General features: G+C 47.7%; 2 protein-coding genes across 2 annotated transcripts; both read left to right on the top strand.

Moving 5' to 3' along the window:
* The first annotated feature begins 5,813 nt into the window (after positions 1–5,813).
* Tmem217 (transmembrane protein 217) lies at positions 5,814–6,383 on the top strand. The gene has a single exon (XM_075978792.1). The coding sequence runs from the start codon at positions 5,814–5,816 to the stop codon at positions 6,381–6,383; it is 570 nt and encodes a 189-aa protein (XP_075834907.1).
* An 8,212-nt stretch (positions 6,384–14,595) lies between these two features.
* Tmem217b (transmembrane protein 217B) lies at positions 14,596–15,156 on the top strand. The gene has a single exon (XM_075978791.1). It carries the CDS (start codon positions 14,596–14,598, stop codon positions 15,154–15,156), a length of 561 nt encoding a protein of 186 aa, XP_075834906.1.
* Positions 15,157–27,099: the final 11,943 nt, after the last annotated feature.

Below are 27,099 nucleotides of genomic sequence, written 5' to 3'. Positions count from 1 at the left end.
ACCGCTGGAGATCTGGAAAACCTGGAGGGCATGAGCCAAGTAGAGAAAAGATATTTGAGAAGGAAAAGCTTACACAGGAGGGGAGGAATGTGGAGCCACCCCTGGGGTGATGAATGGGGGCTGACCTTGAGAACCCCGAGGGCAGCATTTGTTGTCTGGGTCTGCTCAGTCCCTGAGGGGAACTTCTCTTTGTGTGCTGGAGAGGAACGCCATTCTTCCACTGCAGGCTTAAAGGACTTTTATTTTGGAAAATCTGGACTCTTGAAGGGAAAGATTTAGATCTGTGGGTGAGCGGGAGTGTTGCCTGGAAGAGCCAAGGGAGAGAGAAGTTGTCTGGCTTCCCTGCCGTAATTGGGATATCTCTGCTGCTGGGAAAATGGAGATGTGGCATGTTGTGTTCCCCGAAGAGTGTGTCCTCCTCCCACATGCTGAGTTGGATGCTGGCTGCGTGGCTGGGAAGTAAGCTCAGCCTTCAGTGGGTCTCTAAGAAGTGGGACCGCTGTGCTGGAGAGATGGCTTCATGTCAGAGTACTTGCTACTCACAACTGTCTTTAACTCCAGTTCCTCCAGCCCCAACTGATGCCCTCTTCTGGCTTCCATGAGCACTGCATACACATGGTACACATACATACATGCAGGCAAACACTCATACACAGAAAATGAAAAAAAAAAAAAGACACGGCTGCTTCTCTGCTGGCTCCACTAGTTACTCTTGTGGAAAGCCTGCCGCAGTGGCACGGGGAGACTTGGGCAGCCCTTAATCCAGAGCCGAGGTCTCTGACCAGTATCCAGCCAAGAACTACCAGTCGCCCGGTGAGCGAGACATCTCTCTTCCAAGGACAGCCTTCAACTGGCAGGCCTTTATTTGATCTCAGGAGGGTTCCTGAGGCATAGCAGCTAAGAAACTTTGGCTTCCTGCCTCAGAATCCCAAGATATCTAAGAGTGGGACCATCCCAGATGTCTGTCAGCTGATGGATGTGGTACATACAGACCGTGGAACTCATTCTGCTGTGATGTAATATGAGATCATGACATCTGTAGGGAAATGGATGAAACTGGAATTTATTATATGAAGTGAAACAAACCGGGCTCAAAGAGACAAATCTGGCATGTTTTCTCTCATATGTGAGCCTAGATTTTAATTCTGTCTGTGTGTGTGAGAGAGACGGAGACAGAGAAACAGAGAGAAGCAGATCACGAAACTAGAAAGTAGACAGTGAAGGTCCAAGGCAGCTTATAAAAGAAAGCATTTAATTTGGGGACTTACAGTGTCAGAGGGTGAACCCATGACCACCGAGGCAGGAAGCAGGGCAGCAGGCAGGCATGGAGCAGTAACTGAGAGCTTACATCTTATCCACAGCAGCAGTCAGAGAGAGAAAGAGAAAGACAAGGCCTGGCTTTGAAACCTCAAAGCCCACCCCCATAGTGCACACCTTGTCCAACAAGGCCACACCTCCTAATCATTCCCAAACAGTTCCACCAGCTGAGCACCAAGCATCCAGATACACGATCCTGGGGCATTCTCATTCAAACCACTACACCTTTGTAAACGTGACGACCTGAGCTCAATCCCCAAAACCCACATTTTAAAAAAAGGCCAGACATGCTTGTAATCTAAGCACAGAGAGGGCAGATCCCTGCGTCCCTGCAGCTCACTGGCTGGCCGGCCTAGCCTACTTAGTGAGTTCCAGTGAGAGAGCCTAGCTTTAAAAATAAGATTTCAAACCAGTCAATGGTGGTGCATGCATTTAATGGTCTACAGAATGAGTTCCAGGCAGCAAAAGCTACATAGAGAAACCCTATTGAGAGAGAGAGAGAGAGAGAGAGAGAGAGAGAGAGAGAGAGAGAGAATTTTTTAAAATAGCTTACAAATGTTTGCCTTCCTAGTGTATAACATTTAAGGTAATTCCTTAGAGCATGATAGCTATAGGTCAGTTAATATAAATACAGCATTTAAAGGGGAAAATAGCCAAACATGTCTCAAGGTGGACCAGCAAGATGGTTCAGCAAGCACGGAGTTTACCTTGGGCCTGAATTTGATCCTGAGAACTTACTTAAAGGGAGAGAGAAAACCCATTCTCAAAGTCATTCTCTGATCTCCATGTACAGGCTGTGGTTAGGAGTGCCTGCTCTCTCTCTCTCTCTCTCTCTCTCTCTCTCTCTCTCTCTCTCTCTCTCTGTGTGTGTGAGAGAGAGAGAGAGAGAGAGAGAAAGAGAGAGAGAGAGAAAGGAGAGAGAGAGAGGAGAGAGAGATACATTTGAGCATAAACAGATGATAGATAGGTGGATGGATGGATGGATGGATGGATGGATAGATGGATAGATGGATGGATAGATAATCGATAGATGGATGGATAGATAGATAGATGATAGATGATAGATAATCGATAGATGATAGATAGATAATCGATATATAGATGATAGATAGATAGATGGATAGATAGATACTTTTTATTTTATTTTATTTTTTTAAATATTTATTTATTCATTATGTATACAATATTCTGTCTGTATGCCTGAAGGCCAGAAGAGGGTGCCAGACCTCTTTGCAGATGGTTGTGAGCCACCATGTGGTTGCTGGGAATTGAACTCAGGACCTTTGGAAGAGCAGGCAATGCTCTTAACCACTGAGCCATCTCTCCAGCCCGATAGATACTTTTTAAAATGCAGTCTTGGGTCAGACATAATGTCACATGCTTTTAATCCCAGCACTTGGAGGCAGGAGGATTTCTATGAATTCAAAGCCAGCCTGATCTATATAGTGAGTTCCAGGACATCAGAGTCTCAAAAATAAATAAATAAAATGCAGTCTTAGACCAACCTTGATAGCACACACCTTAACCCCAGCACTCAGGAAGCAGAGGCAGGAGCTCTGTGAGCTCCAAGTCAGCACAGTCTTCATAGGGATCTGATGCCCTTTTCTGGACGCCATGGGCACTACACACACATACACATTAAAATAAGTCTTGAAAAAGAGAGAAAATAAAATGTAAGTATTGTACCACCCACATCCTCTTCCATTATCAGAAAGAAAACTTGGCAGAGTGCCCAGCTCGTTTCCACGTGTGTCTCATCTCCTAGGACTGTGCCCATGGGTGGCCTTACTTCAAGACAATGTTTGGGAAGACAAATGTTGTGCCTGGATCTGGGCTTCTTGCCATCCTGAACACAACCAGACTTTCTTAGCAAAGGAGGAACCTGGCAGGGAAAGGGACACTAACTAGCGTCTCTGTGCGAAGCTCAACAAGCAGTAGTTAACGCACAGAGCGAGCAGGAGCTGCCCCTTGGCATGAAGACGGAAGAACACTGAACAGCTTAGTGCTCCCCGGGCACAAAACCCTCCGAGTCTTCCAAACGTATTTGCTCATTTAATCCTCAAGGCAGTCTCACAAGGTTATCTACAAATGGGTCTTTTAAAATCTTCTCATATCTTTATTCATTTTGTGTGCATGTGTGTGCACACGCGTGCCATGGCAGTCTCATGGGGACCATCAGAGGACAATTTCCCAGACTCAGCTCTCTCCTTCCACCCTGTGGGTCCTGGGGATCAGACAACAATTCAGCCGAGGTTCATTTGACAACTATTTAACATCCTCCTTGTGGGACTCTGTGGCAGTTTATTCCTGCCTTTACATTGTTATTAATTATTATTGCCGGGCGGTGGTGGCGCACGCCTTTAATCCCAGCACTCGGGAGGCAGAGGCAGGTGGATCTCTGTGAGTTCGAGACCAGCCTGGTCTACAAGAGCTAGTTCCAGGACAGGCTCCAAAACCACAGAGAAACCCTGTCTCGAAAAACAAAAAAAAAAAAAAATTATTATTATGGTATATAGTGGGATAGTGGGAGCCACCTGTGCTGCGGCATGTGCGTGGAGGTCAGAGGACAACTTTGTGGAGCCATTTCCCTTCTCACGCCTTTATGTAGTCCGGGATCAAATTCAGGTCGTCAGGCTTGGCAGCAAGTGCCTCATCTCACCCCATTCTTTCCATTTTAAATTAATTTTATTTAATTTTATGTACATTGGTGTCTTGCCTACATATATGTCTGTCTAAAGATGTCGGAGCCCCTGGAAGTGGAGTTACAGGCAGTTGTGAGCTGCCATGTGGGTGCTGGGAATTAACCCAGGTGCTCTACAACAGCTGACCCACTGAGCCATTTCTCCAGCCCTGAACCATTCCTTACTGAAGTGACTCCTACACGTTTTTCTCCTATTTTTTGAGACGGGTTTCCCCGCAGCTCAAATTGTTCTTTTTTTAAAATATTTATTTATTTATTTATTATGTATATAATATTCTGCCTCCATGTGTGCCTGCAGGCCAGAAGAGGGTGCCAGATCTCATTACAGATGATTGTGAGCCACCATGTGGTTACTGGGAATTGAACTCAGGACCTTTGGAAGAGCAGGCAATGCTCTTAACCACTGAGCCATCTCTCCAGCCCTCAAATTGTTCTTTAAGTCACTATACCACCAAGGATGACCTTGAACTCCTGATCCTCCTGCCCCCATCTCCTGAGTGCTGGGTTTACAGCTGTGTGTGCACCACAGTTCTACACAGTGCTGGGGATGGAGCCCTGGATTTCATGTGTGCAAGGCGAACACTGTGTTGTCTGAGCCGGGCCCCCGGCTCTGCTGCTGTACTCTTATTGATTTCTGATGTCTAGTTACCAACAGTTCACACTGTCACGCTGTGTTTTCTAATAGTCCTCTACGTGGTTCTAGCAGTTTTATCGGCTCTGTGAGCTCTTCTCTTTTCTACAAAACTTGAATGTGTGTGTGTGTGCGCGCGCATGCGTGCACTGTCAGTTATTAATATCAGGCACTCAGGGAGAAACAGATTAACAAAGACTTTGAGTAGCAGGCCTTGCTACACACAGAGCCCTCAGGATCAGCAAGGAGGGCGTTAGGGAAAGGCAGGGCATATCAGTGTACTGTCAGCGTTTCCTTACTCCGATGGCTTCTGTTTCTTTGGACAACTTGGCAAACATGGGTTTGGAGCATGAGCAGTGGACAGAGCCTCCCCCACAGGAGAATGGAGGATTCCTCCCCCTGTCTATGGCCCAGCATGCGGAGCTAGCTTCTGAAGAGCAGACAGCTAGGATGATCACTGTGGGACTTCTGAAGCCCGGCTAAGATGTGATAAAACATCCCGCTTGGTTGGCTTGCTCTTCTAGAGCATTCCGAGGAGCCAGTTTTCGGGCTGCAGAGAGGCATCCTCCTCTGTGGCTTTGAAAGGAGGTTTTCTCACTGAATTAAAAACTCTGTTTTTGCTTAGGCAGGCCGGCCAGTGAACTGCAGGATCTATCTGCAGGTCTCCATCCCCCTCCCCTTCCCTCCCACACACCCAAGGGCCTGAATTACAGAAACAGGCCATCACAGGGGTTTTACAATGGGCCACCCTGAACTCAGGTCTTCTTTTTTTGTTGTTTTTTTTTTTTTTGTTTTGTTTTTTTTGTTTTTCGAGACAGGGTTTCTCTGTGGCTTTGGAGCCTGTCCTGGAACTAGCTCTGTAGACCAGGCTGGTCTCGAACTCACAGAGATCCACCTGCCTCTGCCTCCCGAGTGCTGGGATTAAAGGCGTGCGCCACCATCGCCCGGCAACTCAGGTCTTCTGTAAGCCCTTTACCCAGGAGCCATCGGCCTTCCTCCCCACCCCCATCTTTTGTCAGCCAAAGCCGCTATTTCCCACTTTCTTTCCTCTCTCTGTTTCCAAGGTGGGGGACAGAGACAGAGGTGGAGAGCCTGGTACCTCATGCATGCGCAGACAGGCACTGAGCTCCCGTGGGGTCGCTTGTCTCCACAGGAGGTACTGGCATGAGGCAGCAGAACTGGTATGGGCTGTCAGCGAAGATGGGCACAGTGCTGTCAGGGGCCTTTTCCATCATGGCCACCCACATGCACCTCATCTTCGAAAAGAAGTACCTTGGGAACGACAACTGCACGAGTAGCCTCCAGAGTCAGGGCATCAATGTTGTGAGATACTTCTTCATCTGCTGGAGCTTCAAAATCATCCTGTTCCTGTCCCTCGTCACCATGGCCGTCAGCTGCTTCCTCCTGTACTCCGTGTATGCCCAGATTTATGGGGGTCTCATGAGCTACACCATCTGGATCTTCACCTATGAGTCCATCAACCTGGTGGTCCAAATCCTCACTGATGAGTTCTGCATGACGCTGGTCAGAGCCATGCGCTGGTTCGGTTGGGTGTCCCGGGCATCCCTACACAGCTTCTGTCTGTACTTTGTCGTTACCCATGCCCAAATCATCTACCAGAGCAAGAAACAGGGCAACATACTCTCTTACCATAGGCGCATCTCTTTGGGAGCTGGAGACAACCCCCGGCGGAAATCTAAGATTTTAACTTTTGTCCACCATTACAATGAGTAAAGGTGGCCATTAAAACCCTGGAGGCTCTCAGGGTAGCCCCAGTCTCCCCAGATCACCTTTGTGGGGAAAGGAGAGTTTCTTTTGCTATGCTATATCTTCTTTAGCCTCTGCCCCTAGCTAGCGATGTCTCCTGTTATAGTTCAAATAAGTAAAAATAAACAAATAAATAAATAAGAAGAGGAAAAACCATTCTTTAGTTTCTGTCTTGAGTTTCACCCCCAACACACATAGTTTGTCAAAAAGTGGTCACAGGGGTTGGAGCAATGGCTCTGCAGTGAAAAGCACTGGCTGCTCTTCCAGAGGACCTGGATTTGGTTCCAGAACCCGCACAGCAGCTCACAAACATCTGTAACTCCAGCGCTAAGGGATCCAATGCCCTCTTCTGGCCAACACAGGCAATTACACACACCGTGCACACATGTACATGCAATCAGTCACCCACTTAGTCACTGTTCTATTGCTGTGAAGAGACACTATGGCCATGACAACTCTTACAAAAGAAAGCATTTATTTTGGGAGGCGGAGCTTGCTTACACTTTTAGAGGCTTAATCCATTATCATCGTGTCAGGAAACATGACGGCTCCCATGCAATGGAAGTACAGCTGACGAATTTACATCCTAATCCAAAGGCAGCAAGCGGGCAGAGAGAAAACCTGGGCCTGCCATGGGCTTTTGAAACCTCGGTGCACACCCCTAGTGACACACTTCCTCCAGCAAAGTCATAATACCTAATCCTTTCTAACAATTCCACTCCCTGGTGACCAAGCATTTGAGTATATGAGCCTATCAGAGCCATTCTTATTCAAACCATCACACCCATATAAAAAGAAAATAAATCTCTTTATAAAAAAAAAAGTATCTAGTCGGGCATTGATGACACACGCCTTTAATCCCAACACTTGGGAGGCAGAGGCAGGTGGATCTCTCTGAGTTCCAGCACAGCCAGGGCTACACAGAGAAAGCCTGTCTCAGGGGAGGGGTAGCTGTCAAAGGCACCTGTCTAATCAAAAGGAATCTGTTAAACTTGTTGCTATGCCTGTTGCTATGAATGATGAGAAAAAGCACCTGCCACCAAGCCTGAGGACCTGAAGTCAGCCCTACATGGGGCACAGAGAGCTGACTCCAGGAAAGCTGTCCTCCGACCTTCACATACGTGCACACTGTGCGAGTAGTCTGGCCCCGCCACACACACACACACACACACACACACACACACACACACACACACACACGTAAAAAAATGAGAGGGCTGGAGAGATGGTTCAGTGATTAAGAATTCTTGCTGCTCGGGGGCTAGAGAGATGGCTCAGCGGTTAAGAGCACTGACTGCTCTTCCAGATGTCCTGAGTTCAATTCCCAGCAACCACATGGTGGCTCACAACCACCTATAATGAGATCTGGTGCCCTCTTCTGGCCTACAGGCAGAATACTGTATGAATAAATAAATAAATCTTTAAAAAAAAAAAAAAGAATTCTTGCTGCTCTTGCAGAAGCCCGGGGTTTGAGTCTCAGTACCATATCAGGTACCTCATAAGCTCCAGTTCCACAGGGATCTGATGCCTTCTTCCAGCCTCTGTGGGCACTGCACACATGAGTGCATACACACACACACACACAGATAAAATTAATTTTTGGGGGAAACAGGATCTCATCAAGCCTTGGCTGGCTTAGAACTCACTCTGTAGAGTAGGTTGGCCTCAAACTCACATAGATTCCTCCTGCCTCTGCCTCCTTAGTGCTAGGATTAAAGAAATGTGACAACACATCAGGCCAAAAACAAGTTTTGTTTGTTTATTTGTTTTTGAGACAGGGTTTCTCTGTGTAGCTCTGGTTGTCCTGGACCTTACTCTGTAGACAAAGCTGGCTTCCAACTCAGAGATCCCCTTGCCTTTGCCTCCCGAGTGCTGGAATTAAAGGCATGTATCACCACACCCAGCCAAAAAACAATTTTTAAAAGAAAAATAAAATAAAAGAGGAAACTTAGCCAGGTATGGTAATTGTCTTTGGAGACCCCAGCGAGGCCAGGTACATGGGCAGTAAGAGAATTTACTGGAATCCAGTCAAAGACAGAGAATTAACTGGAATGTGCTGTGAAAGGCCCAGCAGGCATGTTCGAGAGGGATTCGCTGTGCTGGGAAGACGGGAAAGCTCTGCAGATGGCAGTTAGAAACGGTTAGGTGTCTCTGGGCAGAGTGCCTGGGTGAGGCGACTGTCTGCGTGACTCTGCACACACTTCACTGTTTTTCTGAAGTTTGCAGTGTGACTTCCTTCTTTTTGGAGTAGCTATGTGAGCATGACGTCAGAAGTCACGAAGGCCAGACTAAATCTCTCCTGTGCCTGTTTGTTAATGTATGAAATTCCCCATGCTAACTCTGTGCAGCCCTGGATGTCCTGGAACTCTGTGCACACAGGCAGGCTGGCCTTGAACTCAGAGATCTCCAGGCCTCTGCCTCCCAAAGGATTCAAGGCATGTGCCGCCATTTGTCCAGTACCCCAGTACCTCTTCAAGGTCCCAACGCCACTCAAAACTGTCACAATGACAGACAGTTTGACATAACATAGCATGCTTGTGTGATATCTCACTAAGGTCTCTATTGCTGTGATGAAACACCGTGATCAACGCAATTTGGGGGAAAGGGTTTATTTGGCTTACACTTCCACCTTGTAATCCATCACTGGAAGAAGTCAGGACAGGAACTCAAGCAGGACAGGCACCTGGAGGCAGGAGCTGATGCAGGACACATGGAGGGGTGCTGCTTACTGGCTTGCTCCTCATGGCTTGTTCAACCTGCTTTCTTATAGAACCCAGGACCACCAGCCCAGGGATGGTACTGCTCACCATGGACTTGACCCTCCCCCATCAATCACTAATTAAGGAAATGTCCTATAGGCTTGTCTACAGCTCAGTCTTATGGAGGCATTGTCTCAATTGAGCCTCCCTCCTCTCCAGTGACTCTAGCTTGTGTCGTGTTGACATAAAACTAGCACATGTGTATAGAAACAAACTGTAGAATCAGCTGAAATTTTGGGCCAGGGGAACAGGCAGTGGTACAATATAAGGATTGAACACAAAGCCTCCCCAATACTAGGCAAGTGTGCTTTCATTGGGCTAGTCCTCAGTAAAACTATCTTCGTGGTAGTGAGTCTTCTGAGCCATGAGAACAGTGTTCTCTCTCCACGTCCTCAATTGCTTGAGGTCTTCAGTATCTTTTATCAGTGTCTGTGTGTATGTTCATGTGTTTGTATGTCTTAGTTAGGGCTTTTATTGCTGTGAAGAGACACTATGACCACAGCAACTCTTACAAAGAAAACATTTAGTTGAGGTGATGGCTTACAGTTTCGGAGGTTCATGACAGGGATCATGGCAGCATGAGACAGAGGTGATGCTGTGAACTCTTAACCAGAAGGCAGCAGGAAGTTGACTGCCACACTGAGTGAAGCTACAGAAAAAGACCCCAAAGCCCGCCCTCACAGTGACGACACACTCACAACAGAAGGTGCGGCCCAGATTACAGGTGTGCCCTCCAGTCTCGAGGTCTGGATTAAAGGCTTGTGCCCTCCAGCCTCCCCCAACAAGGCCACACCTCCTAATAGTGTCACTCCTTATGAACTTATGGGGATCAAATACATTCAAACTACCACAGTGTGTGTGTGTCTTTTTAAAAGATTTACTTATTTATTTATTTATTTATTTATTTATTTATTTATTATGACAGTGTTCTTTTTGCATGTATACCTGCATGCCAGAAGAGAGCATCAGGTCTCATTATAGATGGTTGTGAGCCACCATGTAATTACAAGGTATTGAACTCAGGACCTCTGGAAGAGCAGCCATCTCTCCAGCCCATGACTTCATCTCTTAACTTTAACATTATCACATAGAAATATAATTGAACTCATATAACACAATGTACCTCAACTTGTGTGTTAGGTCTGGTCATGTTTTGGTTTTGCTTTTGAGACAGGGTCTCGTGTAGCCCAGACCGGCTTTGAACTCACCATGCTGCTAAGAACAACCTTGAAATGAGCTTAAACTTCTGATCCTCTGGTCCCCACCTCTGGCGTGCTGGGTTTACAAGCATGTACCACTACATTAGGTTTTTTGTTTTGCTTTTGTTTTGTTTGGGTTTTGTTGTTGTTGCTCTGTTTTGCTTTTTTGAGACAGGGTTTCTCTGTGTAGCCCTGGACATCCGGAAACTCACACTGTAGTCCAGGCTGGTCTCGAACTCACAGAGATCCGCCCACCTCTGCCTCCCGAGTGCTGGGACTAAAGGTGTGCACCACCATCGCCCAGCTCTTTATAACTAGCTCCTTGTCCAAGCATATTCTTACATTAGAAGCTAAAGTCTGCTATCCATAGCTGTATTCCAACCAAGACCGTATGCAGTGCCCAAAAGGCCCAGGAGAGGTTGTTGGGTACCCCGGAGCTGGAGTTACAGGTAGTAGTGAGCTACCCAACATAGATGCCAGGAACCAAAACACGTCCTCTGCAGGATCAGCAAGCACTCCTAAATGATGAGCAGGCTCTACAGCCCCTCCTTCCACCCCTCCTCCCTTCCTGATGGTGTTTGTTTTATATTGCACATATTCATGAGTTCACTGGAGACATTTTCATGGACTGTATCATGTCCTTGGGGGAGGGGGCTCAGTGGTGTGAGCACTCGCACCACAATCATGAGGGTCAGAGTTTGTTCCCCAGCCCACATGTATCAAGACAGGTAGGTATACCTTCTAATACAAATAGCCCCAGCTCCTATGGAGGCAGAGACGGGAGCATCTCTGGGACTTGCCAGCTTCCAGCCTGGCCAAGAAAATGTGAACCAAGATTCAGGTAGAGGTTCTGCCTCAATGAAAAGGCAGAGAGTGGCACGGCAGAGGAAGGGACTGGATGCCCTTTTCTGGCCTCCGAGTGCAGGTGAACAGGGCCATGGAAGGGGACTGGGGAGGTGGCTCAAAGGTTAAAAGCACGGCAATCTTACCAAAAGCGATCTACAGATTCAACGCAGTGCCCATCAAAATCCCAGCAGAATTCTTCAAAGACCTAGAAAGAATGGTACTCAACTTCACATGGAAAAGCAAAAAATCCAGGATAGCCATACAATCCTGTACAATAAAAGAACTTCTGGAGGCATCACAATCCCTGACTTCAAACTCTACTACAGAGCTACAGTACTGAAAACAGACTGGTATTGGCATAAGAACAGACAGGAGGACCAATGGAACTGAATAGAAGACCCAGATATCAATCCACACACCTCTGAACACCTGATATTTGATAAAGAAGCAAAAAATATCAAATGGAAAAAAGAAAGCATATTTAACAAGTGGTGCTGGCATAACTGGATATCAACATGTAGAAGAATGAAAATAGACCCATATCTATCACCATGCACAAAACTCAAGTCCAAATAGACCAAAGACCTCAACATAAAGCCAGCCACACTGAACCTTATAGAAGAGAAAGTGGGAGATACACTTGAATGCATTGGCACAGGAACCACTTCCTAATTATAACCCCAGCAGCACAGACACTGAGAGAAACAATTAATAAATGGGACCTCCTGAAACTGAAAAGCTTCTGTAAAGCAAAGGACACGGTCAACAAGACAAAACGACAGCCTACAGAATGGGAAAAGATCTTCACCAACCCCACATCAAACAGAGGTCTGATCTCCAAAATATACAAAGCACTCAAGAAATTGGACACCGAAAGATCACATAATCCAATAAAAAAAATAATAAAGGACATGTGCTCAACTATGTTCATAGCAGCTTTGTTTGTCATAGCCAGAACCTAAATGCCCCTTGACTGAAGAATGGATAAGGAAAATGTGGTACATTTACACAATGGAGTACTACACAGCAATAAATAAATAAATAACCCTGGAATAACAGTGGAGTGAGGTGGGTACCAGGAAATGACAAGGTGTCTTATGTCTCCAGATCAGCCTCAAACTTGCTATATAATAAATAATGGCCTTGATAGGACTGGAGAGATGGCTCAGAGGTTAAGAGCGCCGACTGTGCCAGGTGGTGGTGGCGCACGCCTTTAATCCTAGCACTCAGGAGGCAGAGACAGGCCAATCTCTGGGAGTTCGAGGCCAGCCTGGTCTATAGAGCTAATTCCAAGACAGGCTCCATAGAGAAACCCTGTCTTGAAAAAACAAAACAAAGCAGGAAAAAAATGAGCACTGCCTGCTCTTCCAGGGTCCTGAGTTCAATTCCCAGGAACCACATAGCAGCTCACAACCATCTGTAATGAGGTCTGGTGCCCTCTTCTGGCATACAGGCATATATGGTATGCATAATAAGTACTTTTTTGTTTGTTTGTTTTTTTTGAGACAGGGTTTCACTGTAGTTTTAGAACCTGTCCTGGAACTAGCTCTTGTAGACCAGGCTAGCCTCTAACTCACAGAGATCCGCCTGCCTCTGCCTCCCGAGTGCTGGGATTAAAGGCGTGCGCCACCAATAAATGAATAAATCTTTTTTAAAAAAAGGAAAGAATGGCCTTGAAATTAAGATCCCCCTGTGTCTACCTGGTAGGTGTTAGGATTACCAGCGTGTGCCGCCATAGCAGGCTCATGTAGAGCTGGGCATGGAGCCCACAGTTCCAAACAGCAACTTTTCAAACATATGAGCCCATGGGGGCCATTCTCACTGACCTCACCATGTACAGCTTGTTGGATAAGATATGTGTAGTGGTTTGAAAGAAAATGGCGCCCAAAGGGAGTGGTACCATTAGGGGGTGTGGCTTTGTTGGAGTAGGAAGTGTGTCACTGTGGGGGCGGGCTTTGAGTTCTCCCTTTGTCAGGTGATTTCCTGTTACGTTGTGGTCGAGACTTAGCCAGCACCACGTCTGCCTGCACTCGGCCATGCTCCCCACCCCGATGATAATGGACTAGACCTCTGAAACTGTCAGCCAGCCACTTCAATTAAACGCTTTCTCCTTCATAATAAAGTTGCCGTGGTCATGGTGTCTCTTCACAGCAATAGAAACCCTAAGACAGAATGTCACTGGGGATGGACTTTGAGGTTTCAAAAACCAGCGCCATTCCCAGTAAACTCTCGGCCTCTTATTTAGGGATCGGATGTAAGCTCTCAGTTACGGCTTGGGCTTTCCTGCCTGCTGGTGTGACAGGCTGGTCACGGACTCGCCCTCTGGTACGGAAAACTCCAGATAAACTCCTCTGACGTGGCTTTAGTCATAGCGCCTTATCACAGCAACAGAAGAGAAACCAAAGCCGAGTGTGGCAGTGCACACCTTTAATCCCAGCATTTGGGAGGCAGAGGCAGGAGGATCCTTGTGTGTTCGAGCAATTTCCAGGACAGCCAGGACTACACAAGGAAACACTGTCTCAAATAATAATAATAGTAATAACATAACCCAAGATGGAGCCCCTGGAGCTGGAGCTACAGGCAGCTGAGCCACAGGACCTCGGGGTTGGGAACTGAACTTTGCTCCTCTATAGGACCACACAGGCTCCTAACTGATGAGTCCGTGTTACTTTTTAGTTTGGTTTTAAGGCAGAGTCTCCTGTAAGCCAGGCTGAGAATGACCTTGAACCCCTTATCTCCCTGCCCCCAGAGCTGTTCACCACCTTACAGCTGGGCGGAGACAGGGTCGTAAGCTTCCCCTAGGCCAATGGTGTTTTTTGCGTCCCAACAACGTGATTCCAGCTGCTTAGGTTAGCCCACACCAGACTCTTTATCTGGATCATAGTTGTGGAGTAACCTTTTATACTCTGCAAAGATGGGTCTTTGCCAAGGTGCCTTCTGATTGGCTTAACAAAGAGCTGAATGGCCAATAGCTAGGCAGGAAGATGTTAGGCAGGACTTCTGGATAGGGGAGGTGGGGGTGGAGAGATGAATCTAGGCGCAGGATAGAGGCCAGAGGAAACAGGAGGTGCAAGATGGAAGAGAGGTAAAAAGCCAGAAGGCAAAATGTAGATTAATATAATGGATTAATTTAAATTATAAGAGCTATTGGGACAAACCTAAGCTATAGGCTGAGCTTTTATAATTAACTATAAATCTTTGGTTGCTTTTTTGTGAGCCAGCGGCCCAAAGAAAAATCTGACTGCAGATGGTCTTTGTCCCTCTATCCCCTAGTTACACCTAATGATTTGGGGAATCCGTCTTGAGCAAGCTCTGCCTGTCATGTTTACCCCTGATTTTCCCCTTCAGGACCTAACCCGGTGACTTTGGTATAAAATGAACTGCAAGATGGTATCCACCATAGCGGGCATCTTCTCCATCCTCAACACCATCCAGTTCTTCATCTTTGATCTGAATCAGATAACACACATTGGCTTCGAAGACAAATACAGCATCTACCTGGACATGAACTCTGAGGTCTCATCCTGGGCCGTGGTCTACAGGCACAACATCAGCACCGGCCTGTCTATCACCACCATCACTGTCAGCTGCTTCCTCCTCTTCTGCCTCGACAAGAACATGCTCATCGGGCTGATCATCTACGTCCTGTGGATCACTGTTTACGAGCTCTTCAGCTTCACCATGGTGGTGCTCATCCACGGCACCATCAAGGAGCAGTTCAAGGACCTCGGCCACCTGTATCTGCTCTTGCAAATCTTCCGCATGCTCCTGCACTTCACCTCTCTGCCGTTCATCGTCAAGCACGGCTACACGCTCTACAAGGACCCCAAGACAGTGAGCATAGCCGGCCGCCGCAAGCGCTCCTCCATCAGCACGGTGGACTCGTGGCCGCCCATTCCTGTCGGCCTGAGCTCTTTGTACCGCAAAACAAACTGAACCAGAAGTGGGGTGGTGCTCACCCGTGGCGGAAACCCTCCCTTCCTGGCCTTCGATCTGTTCATGCTACTTGTCTTTTCTTGTCTTTTCGGGGTTTTTTGAGTAATATGCATGGGAGAGTGATATAGCCTTGGTTACCTAATGATATATTTGTATATATATGTTATATATGTTATCTTGGTGTTGACTATCTTGTTGGTACCTATTTTTAACTCTTTCCAAAAAATATTTAATTTTTATCTTTTTTCTTTTTCTTAAAGATAGGGTCCTGTTATTGAGGGTCCGTAACCCTGGAACTCAACATGTAGACCAGACTGGCCTAAAACTCAGAGATCTTCCTGTCTCTGCTCTCTAGGATTAAAAGTGTATGCCACTACACCCAGCAATTTTTATCATTTTTAGAGATACATTTTAAAATTATGAGTGTGTTTGTATATGTATGTGTATATATGAGAGAGAGAGAGACACAGACAGACAGACAGACAGACAAACACACACACAGATTATGTGGATGTCAGTGCAGATAACCAGAGGCCAGAGGCATAGGATTCCTTGGAACTGGTCTTACATGTGGTTGTGAGCCGCCCTATGCAGGTGCTGGGAACTGAACTCCGAGGTCCCCTGCAAAAGCAGCAAGTGCTGTTAACCATTGAGCCATCTCTCCAGCCCCATCTCGTTTTGAATTATGTGTCTGCATGGGGGTATATGTCTGTAAGCACAGGTGCCCTCAGAGGCTGGAGACCTCGAATCCCCTGGAACTACGGGAGCTGTGAGCTGCCCAACACGGGTGCTGGGAACCAAAATCGAGTCTTCTAGAGGAGCAGAGTGCTCCCTTCACCACCAGCCCACTCCTGCCCCTCTCACTTCCTTCGTTTTGAACTTTGTGAGTTTATGAGGATGTGCACATTCATGCACGTCAGTGCAGGCCCTCGGGTGCCGTGTGTGGAGGTCGGTCCTCACCTTCCACCCTGTGTGGGGTGAGCTCTTGTCTTGTTGCAGCTTCCAGGAGTCTCCCATCTCTGCCTCTCGTCTTACTGTGAGAGCGCTGGGGTTACAGGTGTTATTACAAATGCGTGCTTTTCCATGGGCTCTGTGGATTTGCATGCAGGTCTTCACACTTTTGAGACTAACACTTTACCCACTGTGCCATTTCCCATGGTTGGCCTCCTATTAGCCGAGGATGACCCAGACTTTCTGATCGTCCTCTCTCTGGATGCTGGGGTCACAGATGGACAACAAACGTCATAATCCATCTTTACAGTGCTGGGGATCAAGGAGGGTTTATTTGTGCTAGAAAAGCACTCTACTGGAGTTGAAAAATGGCTCAGTGGTTAGGAACACTGGCTTTTCTTCCAGAGGACCTGGGTTCAATTCCTAACACCCACATGGCAGCTCTCAACTGTCTGTAACTCTAGTTCCAGAGGCTCCAACACATTCACACAGACATACATGCAGGTCAAACACCAATGCACATAAAATTAAAATAAATAAGTCATTAAAGAAAAATAAAAAGAAAGAAAAGCAGTCTACTGAGTACATCCCTAACCCCCCAAAAAATTTTAAAAAATGTTTGAATGAATCAGGGTCTCATTATGTAGACCATCTAGCCTGGGACTTACTATGTCAGTCAGGCTGACCTGGAACTTAGATGCACCTACCTCTGCCTCCTGAGGCTAGGCTTAAAGATGCCACCATTGTTTACTTGTTTGTTTGTTGAGACAGGGTTTCTCTGTAGCTTTGGAGCCTGTCCAGGAACTAGTTCTTGTAGACCAGCCTCGAACTCCCAGAGATCTACCTGACTCTGCCTCCTGAGTGCTGGGATTAAAAGTGTGTGCCACCACCACCCAGCGGGCAGTGAGCTTCAAAATAAGGGTTCTTTAGGGGCCTGGAGAGATGTCTCAGTGGTTGAGAGCCTGTGCTCTGCTTGCAGAGGACCTGAGTTCAGTTCCTAGCACCGTACCCTGGTGGTTCACAACCACGCGTCACTGGGCCCCAGAGAATCCAGTGGCCTCTCCTGGCTCCGTGGGAACTTGTACTCTTGCATACATACCCACATTCACATCCACACACTGACACATAACTAACAGGTAAAAACAAGTCTTTAAAGTAGGGTGAAGTGGCATCTTAGAAAAAAACCCATAAGCTGGGTGGTGTTGGAGGCCTTCACTAATCTGCTAAACACAGCCTGGAATCCCAGCAACTGGCAATAGGAGACAGGGGATATCAGTAGTTCAAGGCCATCCTCATCCACGCATCACACATCAGGTCAGCCTGGGCTGCCGGAGACCCCGAGACCCTGTGTGGGGAAAACAGAATAAGGAAAAAGCTAGAAGCTGGATGCAGTGGGGGTCACCCTCTGTCCCTGCACCTGGGAGGCTGAGACAAGTCCGTCTCTGTTGGAAATGGAAGCTAACCTGATCTACAGAGAGAGTTCTGTTCTACATAATGAAACCCTGTCTCAAAAAATAAACAAACAAACAAACAAACCTTTGGGAGTGGAGAAGTGTTCTCCACGTGGGGGTGCACATGCACGGAGCCCCCAGGCAGATGCCAGACGCCCATCATCACGCTCCTTTTCATCCCTTCCAGACAGGGAACCCGGGCTTGCTGTTTCTTGGCTAAGCGCTAGCAGCCAGCAAAGCTTCCTGTCCCCTGGCTGGATACTATGGTCTGAACTGAGGTTCACGACCTGGGCAGCTCTTTTTTTTTTTTTAAATATTTATTTATTTATTATGGACACACTATTCTGTTTGCATATATGTCTGTAGGCCAGAAGAGGACACCAGACCTCATTACAGATAGTTGTGAGCCACCATGTGGTTGCTGGGAATCGAACTCGGGTCCTTTGGAAGAGCACGCAATGCTCTCAACCGCTGAGCCATCTCTCCAGCCCCCACCTGGGCAGCTCTTACTCAACGAGCCATTTTCCCAGACCCCGACTCCGTCCGTTTGGACCACACTCCTCCCAAACCTGAGCAACCTGAGGGCTCGGACTCACTGTATCCAGGACAGCTTAGCTGTCTATTAAGCCCATAACTCAAGCTACAAGAAATTAATTTGGACCCAGAACAGTTTTCCAAATCACCACTAGATGGCGATCTGTGACAAGTTTCCAGTTAGTATTGTTGGCCAAAACCAGATTGTCCAAGCAGAATTGAAACCTGCCCCAGAATCTAACCCCCTACCCTAGAGTCTGTGGCTGAACTGCAAACTGGGGAACCTGTGTGCCAAAAAGATAGAGTAAGTAAAGTTCCAGAAATAAACTCAACTAAGAGATACTCGAGCTGGGCCATCCCATCTGCCGAGAACACTGAGGCAGGAGGATCAAAAAGTTCCAGACCCCCCTGGGTTAGAGGGTTAGGGTGAGAACTCAAGACCAATCGGCACCTTAGTGAAACTATCACAAAGAAAAAAAAAAGAGGGCTGGACTGGGGAGCTGGCAGGATGGCTCTGCAGGCTACAAACGTTTGCTGCCAGAGCCTGGAAGCCGCCTGTAGTGGAAGGGGAACCCGTGCCCCGGGGCACACAGAGACACAGTAATAATAGCAATAAGTACATACTTTTAGTTTTAGGGTTTGGTTTTTTTTTTTTCCAGTTTGTTTTTGGATCTTCGAGACAGGGTTTCTCTGTAACTGCCCTGGCTTTGCCCTAGAATTCCCTATGTAGACCAAGCTGGCCTCAAACTCAGAGATCCGCCTGTCTCGGCCTCAAACTCAGAGATCCGCCTGTCTCTGCCTCCTGAGTGCTAGGACTAAAGGCGTGCGCCACCACCGCCCGGCCTATTTTTAGGTTTTTAAGAAGAGAAGGAAGGTGCTTGGTGTAGGAAACTCTAAGGCACTGTACACAAAAACAAGTTCCTAAAAATGCCAAAACCCCCAAAAGCACGGTTTTCCCTACCTCTTGCTTTCTATTCACTACTCTGTTCCCCTCTGGTCCAGCCTTCACACTTCCCTTCCACGGAGGCTGCTTCTCCTTGTCTAATCCTGACTTCGCCATCATCACCTGCCAACAGGTGTCTCTCTTGGCTCATGGACACCCATATATCTGCACACACACACACAGCTCCAAATGTCAGGGCTCAGGCCCACTTTCCCCTGGCCTTCCCTCTACACTGATGAACCCCACATATGCCTCCAGTTTTGACCTCTCTGAAGTCCAGTTTGTTTATGCAACTGCTTCCCTGAGGGGCTAACTTTCCTCTCATAGCTCAGAAAGAACCCAGTCAGAGCAGATGCCCTTTGAACAAACAGTCTAATAAAGGAATAAGATGTTGTTTCCATGAATAAAGGGATAAGACTCAGTTCCCGCAGGGTGTCCTCTGACCTCCACACTCCTGCACCCTGGCTCTGCAGCCCACACCCATTAACACACACATAAATATATAAATGTGATTTTAAAGTCTATTTAAATTTTTTTATTATTAAGCCAATTGGTGGTGGTGCACATCTTTAATCCCAGCACTCAGGAGGCAGAGGCAGGTGGATCTCTGAGTTTGAGGTCAGGCTGGTCTACAGACCGAGTTCTAGGACAGCAAGAGCTACACAGAAAAATCCTGTCTCAAAATAAAAGTAAACAGAATAAACAAAATCTTGGCTAGGCATGCACTCCAGAGGCAGAGGCAGAGGCAAGCAGATATCTTTGCATTCAAAGCCAACCTGATCTATGCAGTTTCAGGCCAGCCAAGGTACACAGTGTAACCCTCTATTAGAAAAACAAAAAAAATCAAGTCTTAATATATATAATCTTAAATATATGGTGGTCAGAAAAAAATAAAAAATATATATTATATTTGTTTATCTGTCAGGGGGGCTGGTGTGCAGTGGGGCACATGTATGGGTCAAAGGGCAGCTTCTGGAAGTCTGCTCTCTCCTTTTGCCACACGCGTTCCAGGGTATAGACTCGATTGTCAGGCTTGGCAGCAAGCACGAAGACCCAGTCTATCTCACACCCCCTGAAAATCTTTTCTTCCTTCAATATTTCTTTCTTTTCTTCCTAAAAATGTATTCATTCATTATGTATTCAATGTTCCGCCTGCATGTGTGCCTGCGGCCCAGAAGAGGGTACCAGATCTCATTACAGATGGTTGTGAGCCTCACTGCGGTTGCTGGGAGTTGAACTCAGGACCAACCATCTCTCCAGCCCCTTGATTTAACTTCTATCTTGACTCTTTGGGAGTTTCACATCATGCACTCCAATACTGCTTACCTCCGGGTTCCCCCATATCCTCCCCTTATCCCTGCTGTGCCCCCCACAAAAGAAAACAAAATAAAGTAAGCAAAGAAAAGCAAGCAAACAAGCAAAATCATAGAAACAAAACAAAACCCCAAAAACCAAAGCCTCCAATGCCACCGGGACGAATGAAGAGGAGTGAGAGAGGCGGGAAAAAACTTTTTTTAATACCATAAAGATTTCAGTGCAGCTGGTACCAAGAAGCCCTGCTGGTAGAGTCCCTAGAGAGACATTTATTTGGCTGGGAACTAACGTCCCCAAACAACAGACCCCCAAGTAGCTGGATCCCACAATAACCCACGAGTGACCTTGGGGGTACTTCCTCCCCCTTTAACTGCAGGTGACAAGTCCTGGATTCTCACAGGAACTACAGCACACTAACCATGAACGGTACTAACCACTGAGTGTCGGGATCATTTGTTCCCCATCAGTAGCTGAAGCTGGGAGAAAATCTGCTTGCTCGCACACACGCATGCACGTGGGCACCCACTTTCCTCACTGATTTTAGAGGTCAGAGCTAGCCGGGCGGTGGTGGTGCACGCCTTTAATCCCAGCAATCGGGAGGCAGAGGCAGGCGGATCTCTGTGAGTTCAAGGCCAGCCTGGTCTACAAGAGCTAGTTCCAGGACAGGCTCCAAAATCTGCAGAGAAACCCTGTCTAGAAAAAAATCAAAAAAAAAAAAATAGAGGTCAGAGCTAAGTGGAGCTCTGTCCCTGCTAGGTCTGCGGTGATGTCATCTCTGACCACAGGTCATAACAAAGACAGTTGCCTAAGTTGTTTTTTTTTTTTCAGGAACTTGAAGATAGCTCAGGTAGACTGATACCCTTGACCCCTGACCTGTGTGACTGTGAGGGTGTCCTGTAGGTGACCTTTTGACTTCAGCTAGCCCAACACTCAACCCTTAGATCACGCGAAAGGCGCACACTTCCTCCAAAGAGCAGTGAAGTGGGTTCGTGTGTGTGCAGAGCACATGTGACCTTAGGCTGCCTTCCCTCACCTTCTGTGTGTGCAGACCACAGGTTACCTTAGGCTGCCTTCCCTCACCTTCTGTGTATGCAGACCACAGGTTACCTTAGCCTGCCTTCCCTCACCTTCTGTGTGTGCAGACCACAGGTTACCTTAGCCTGCCTTCCCTCACCTCAGCTTCCCCACACCTCAAACCACCACTACTCCAGTCCCATAAACCCCCTAATTGCTAATATTTAAAAAATTAAGAATTCTAAGTGACCGGGCAGTGGTGGTGCATACTTTTAATCCCAGCACTTGGGAGGCAGAGGCAGGTGGATCTTGAGGACAGCCTGGTCTACAGAATGAGTTCCAGGACAGCCTGGGCTATACTGTGAGACCCTATCCCAGAAAAAAATATAAATACATGAGACCCTGTGTCCAAACAAACAGGCCAGGTGTGCTGCTTACCACCCACTTTAACCCCAGCATTTGGACGCTTATGGACCTCTGTGAATCCATCGCTGGTCTACAAAGTGAGCTCCAGGCCGGCCAGCCAAAGCTACACAGTGAGACCCTGACTCAAAACCCAGAACAACCACAAAGCCCCCTGTAGGTGTCTTGGCAGAGGATTGTCTGTAGACGGAGAAGGGTGGCACAGGGCAGATCAGCCAGGAGCTGCTCTACAATAGCCTGAGCAAAACTTAGAGATGAGACTGGAGCCTGGGCTGGAGGTAAAGGTGGTGAGGGATTGGATCTAAGACAAAATGGATTGCTAGGATGTATCCAGAGGCTGCTTACAGGCTGGGAGAGAGACCTCAAAGATGCCGGGGTGGAACAGGCTTATGAGAGAAAACAGGAATGCAGAGGGACTTGGTTTTGGTTTGGTTTTGGAGACAGGATTTCTCTGTGTAGCACTGGCTGTCCTGGAGCTCGTTCTGTAGACCAGGCTGACCTCGAACTTACAGATCCTTCTGTTTCCGCTTCTTGAGTGCTGGGATTAAATGCGTGTACTGCCACTACCTGACTGGGACTTGTTTGATGGCTACAAAGCATCCATGAAGCTGTTAGAACACACTTTCTGTTATCCGTCAGGTATAATGAAGCCGTGTTAACACACTCTATGTTATCTGTCAGGCATGCTGAAGCTGTGTTAGAACACACATTCTGTTATCCCTCAGGCATGATGAAGCCATGTTAGGACATACTCTTTGTTAACCATCGAGCCCCATTCTGTCTGCAGTAATCACTGAAGCAGCAAGTTCCCAAAGAGTCTGTCTGGTCACGGACTGAGAGGTGGCTTGGTGTGTAAGAGAGCTTGCTGAGTATTCAAATCCCCAGCCCTCACATAAAAAGCCAGGTAAAGCCGGGTGGCAGTGCACACCTTCAATCCCAGCACTCGGGAAGCAGAGGCAGGCGGATCTCTGTGAGTCAGAGACCAGAGCCCAGCCTGGTCTGCAGAGCTCCAAGAAAGTCAAGGCTACACAGAGAAACCCTGTCTCAAAAATTCCAAAAACACAATAAATAAAATTGCTTTTGAAAGTCGTTTAGGAGCAATGCCTTCCTCACATGGCCCAGGTTCTGGCCCTTCTCCCCACCCCTTCCCATCCACTGGTCTTTGGGCACGGGCACTTAGTGAGGATCAAGCTCAGGACCTTGTGCCTGCCCGGCAAATGCTACCACTGAGCCTTACTCCAGCTCCTGCGTTTCTTCCGTAACATTTTATTCTCTGATTACCTGTACACAGTTACCTCCTCTGTCCTCTCCCCAGGACATGGAACTCCATATTTATTTCATGACTGCTTTTTTCCCAACACCTAGAACAATGCCCAGTACATTGCAGATGCTCCATTTACTTGTGGAGTGAGTACAAGCAGACCCTCTGTGAACAGAAGGGCTGGTCAGCCTGTTTTCCCAACTGACAGGAAGGGCTGCCAAGTGGCAGAGTCTTCGTTTTTGTTTCATAGTGGGTTTTGTTTGTTTTGTTTTTTGTGAGGTTCTTTCTTTCTTTCTTTCCTTTCTTTCTTCTTCTTCCTCCCTTCCCTCTTTCCTTCCTCTTCCCCCTCTTCTTCTAAGATAATTCTTGGAATGTAATCCAGGCTAGCCTAGAACTTGCTGCTTAGTCCCGACTGGCCTCAAACTCAAAATCACCCTGAGTGTTGGGATGAAAGACTTCATCTCCAGCAAGAGGCTAACTAACCTCATCTCAGGTAGTCCAGGCTGGCCTTAACCCACTATGCAGCTGATAATAACCTTAATTTCTGATCAGAGGTTTGAATTTAGGATTGGATACCTGCCCCCCACCCCCGTGCCTGGTTTATGTGGTGCTGGAGATGAAACTCGGGTTTCGTCCAAGCTAAATGAGCACCTCTTTGTTCCCTCAGGCCTTCCGCAGTCCTTGGGGAGGACCCCAGGAGGCTGCTGGCCGGAGACCAGCCACAAAGCATCAGATCTCAGCCTCCCAGGGCCTCCCGGGACTCCCGTTTGCTGACCCCAGGGCCACCTGTAGCTCTTTCTCACCAAGGATAAACCAGGTTTTTCCATGAAGGCCAACGCTCCCCAGAAGGAAAACACTGGGAACTGTCAAAGGCGCTGGGAGCTTCCTTTTTCTTCTTCTTTTCCTTTTCTTTTTTCTAAAACAAGATCTCATTTAGCCCCAGCTGTCCTTGAACTCCCTAGTAGCCAGGGATAGCCTTGAACTTCTTCCTCCAGAGTCCGGGGAGTACAGGAGGCCCTACCACGCCTGGTTCACACAGATGCTCCAATTTTTAGCCCAGGGATTAGTGCAGGCTAAGCAAACACTCGCCCAGATCAGCCAACATTTCCAGCCTGACTTGCTTTTCTTCATAGTTTAGTACTAGGTGGTAGACCTTAGACAGGACCTGAGACATAGCTTGGGAATCGAGTCATGGCTCACATTCCCTTGAGTGTCCAGCCCAGTGAGGAACCAGGCCAGCCTCTTGGAGCCAGTACAACACATGCTAGATGAAATTCCGAGAGACTCAGGATGGTACGCAACCATTAGAGGGAAGAGGCTAAGTTTTCCTGGAGGTGGGTGTCCCTAAATTCCAGAAGGGTGTGTAAGACGGTCCTTAAAAGGGAAGCTGTAATTCCTTCTCACTGGGAGACTGATACAGGAAGGTTAAAGTTCAAGGTTAGAAAAAAAAAGGCTCCATTCACTGGCTGGAGAGATGGTGGCTCAGCAGAAAAGCATGTTTACCATTCACACAGGGATCCAGGTCAGTTCCCAGCACTCCCGTGGCAGCATAGAACTGCCTGTAACTCCAGTTCCAAGGCATCTGACACCTTCTCTCTCCTCTCTCTCTCTCTCTCTCTCTCTCTCTCTCTCTCTCTCTCTCTCTCTCTCCCCCCCCCCCTCTCTCTTTTACACTTACACACACACACACACACACACACACGTCTACCACTAAGCTACAAAGCAAGTTTAAGGCCAGCCTGAAAAACTTTACTAAAATCTTTCTCGGGGCTGGAGAGATGGCTCAGAGGTTAAGAGCATTGCCTGCTCTTCCAAAGGTCCTGAGTTCAATTCCCAGCAACCACATGGTGGCGCACAACCATCTGTAATGGGGTCTGGTGCCCTCTTCTGGCCTGCAGGCATACACACAGACAGAATATTGTATACATAATAAATAAATAATTCGGGGGGGGGGGGGACCCTGTCTCAAAATATAAAGTTAAACCAGGCAGTGGTGGCACATACCTTTAATCCCAGCTCACGGGAGGCAGAGGCAGGTGGATCTCTGGGAGTTCGAGGCCAGCCTGGTCTACAGGGTGAGTTCCAGGACAGACTCCAAAGCTACACAGAGAAACCCTGTCTCGAAAACAAAAACAAAAAAGACCAGGATGTAGCTCAGTGGTGGAGTGCTTGCCTGGCCGCTGCAGGGCCCTAAGTGAAATCCTCAATATGAAAACCACTGAGGTAGAGTGGAGGGGACCGAGGGGAGGGAAGTGGGAACCTGGGAAGATGTAGCGCTGCTGTAAGACCTCAGGCACGGGCCCACCTGGGCTGAAGGAAGGAGCTCTACACAGGAGCCAGGGTGTCTGCAGGAAACTAGCAATCACCCCTTCCCCCCAGAGAGAAGACGGTCTCCTGTTTTCCCACAGCCTCTGTTCTTAGCTGTTCACCCCCTGAGTAGTTTTTTAGTCTGACTCCCACCCAATGGCTGCCACTTGTGATATCTCTTCTAGTCTGTCCCACAGAGGGGAACCACACCCCTCCAGCACTTGCCTGGGTTTTGAGGATCCAGACTCCCTGGATCTGGAGTTATAGGCATTGTGACCTGGCCCAAGTGGGCACTAGGAACTGAACTCAGGGCCCCTGGAGAACAGGACGTGCTCTTAACCACTGAACTATCTTCTCTGCAGACCTGAAGGAGATTTCCAAGGAAGATAAAGGCTCCTTTGCAGATAGACTGAAAGTAGCTATAAAAAGTGCCAGCGACAGCCATCAGCCATTGCACAGCTGCTTTCTAAGGACCATCATCTCCCCTGTCATCCTCCGAGGCCAAGCCTCCCGTCACCTGCTACCCAGACCTCAGCTTCCCATCCTAGGCATCCTTCATCTTCTGGCCTAACAGGCCTTATCACAGTCAGCATTTGGACCTTTATCCGACACGCAGCCTCCTTCCTCTGGGACAAACACCAGGGCAACGGGCACCCACCCACACCCACTTTCTCCTCCCCTTTACTCAATCATCAAAAAGGCCTCTGGTCACCCAGTCATGGAAGCACACACCTGTAATCCCAGCCCCCGGGTTGAAGCAGGAGAATTGCTACAAGTTAAAGGTCAGTCAGGGTTACATAATGAGTTTCAGGTCAGAAATGGCTACAGTGAAACCATCTCAAGACAGACAAATGTTTCTAGTCTCGTGCCCCACACCAGGCCGCAGGCTAAGAGCTCGTGGAGAAATAAAAACAACACGTAGTTTTGACCCGGAATCAACCCCCAGCAACTAAAATCAAATACAGGGGCTAGAGAGATGGCTCAGCGGTTGAGAGCAGTTGCTGCTCTTGCAAGAGGACCAGGAGTCAATTCCCAGCACCCACATGGTGGGTCACAACCATCCATAACTCTAGTTCCAGAGGATCCAACTCAACTCCCTCTCTGACCTCTGAGGGCATCAGGCCTGTGCATGCTGCACATGCGTACAAGGAGGCAAAACAGTCATACACAGCGTTTTCTAAAAAAAGAAAAGCCAGAGGTGATGGAGAGATGTCACAATGGTTTGTAAAGATTGGTTGCTGTTCAACCCAAGTTCAATGCCCAGGGCCCACATCAAGGTGGTTCACATCCTCCTGTAACTCCAGCTGCATTGGAGGACATGATTTCCGTTCCTGGACTCCATGGTTACTGTAGCGCAGCCAATCACCACACACGCACACGCGCGCGCACACACACACACACACACACACACGCACACACGCACACGCGCACACGCACACACACGCGCACGCACACATGATTAAAAATTGATTGTTAAAAGAAAAACTTTAAGCCGGGTGGTGGTGCACACCTTTAATCCAGCACTCGGGAGGCAGAGGCAGGCAGATCTGTGAGTTTGAGACTGACTTGGTCTATAAAGCAAGTTCCAGGACAGACAAGGCTACACAGAGAAACCCTGTCTTGAAAAACAAACAAACAAATTTAAAAGATTACAAAATGCAAAATGTTGTAATATTATTTGATATGAAGAATAGCAATTAACTTTTTTGTTTCTTGTTTTGTTTTGTTTTTAGATACGGTTTCTC

The sequence above is a fragment of the Microtus pennsylvanicus genome, chromosome 7 (genome assembly GCF_037038515.1).
Source record: "Microtus pennsylvanicus isolate mMicPen1 chromosome 7, mMicPen1.hap1, whole genome shotgun sequence".
NCBI lineage: Eukaryota > Metazoa > Chordata > Mammalia > Rodentia > Cricetidae > Microtus > Microtus pennsylvanicus.
The sequence above is the reverse complement of the archived record's forward strand: the minus strand, read 5'-3'. Positions and strand labels throughout refer to the sequence as shown.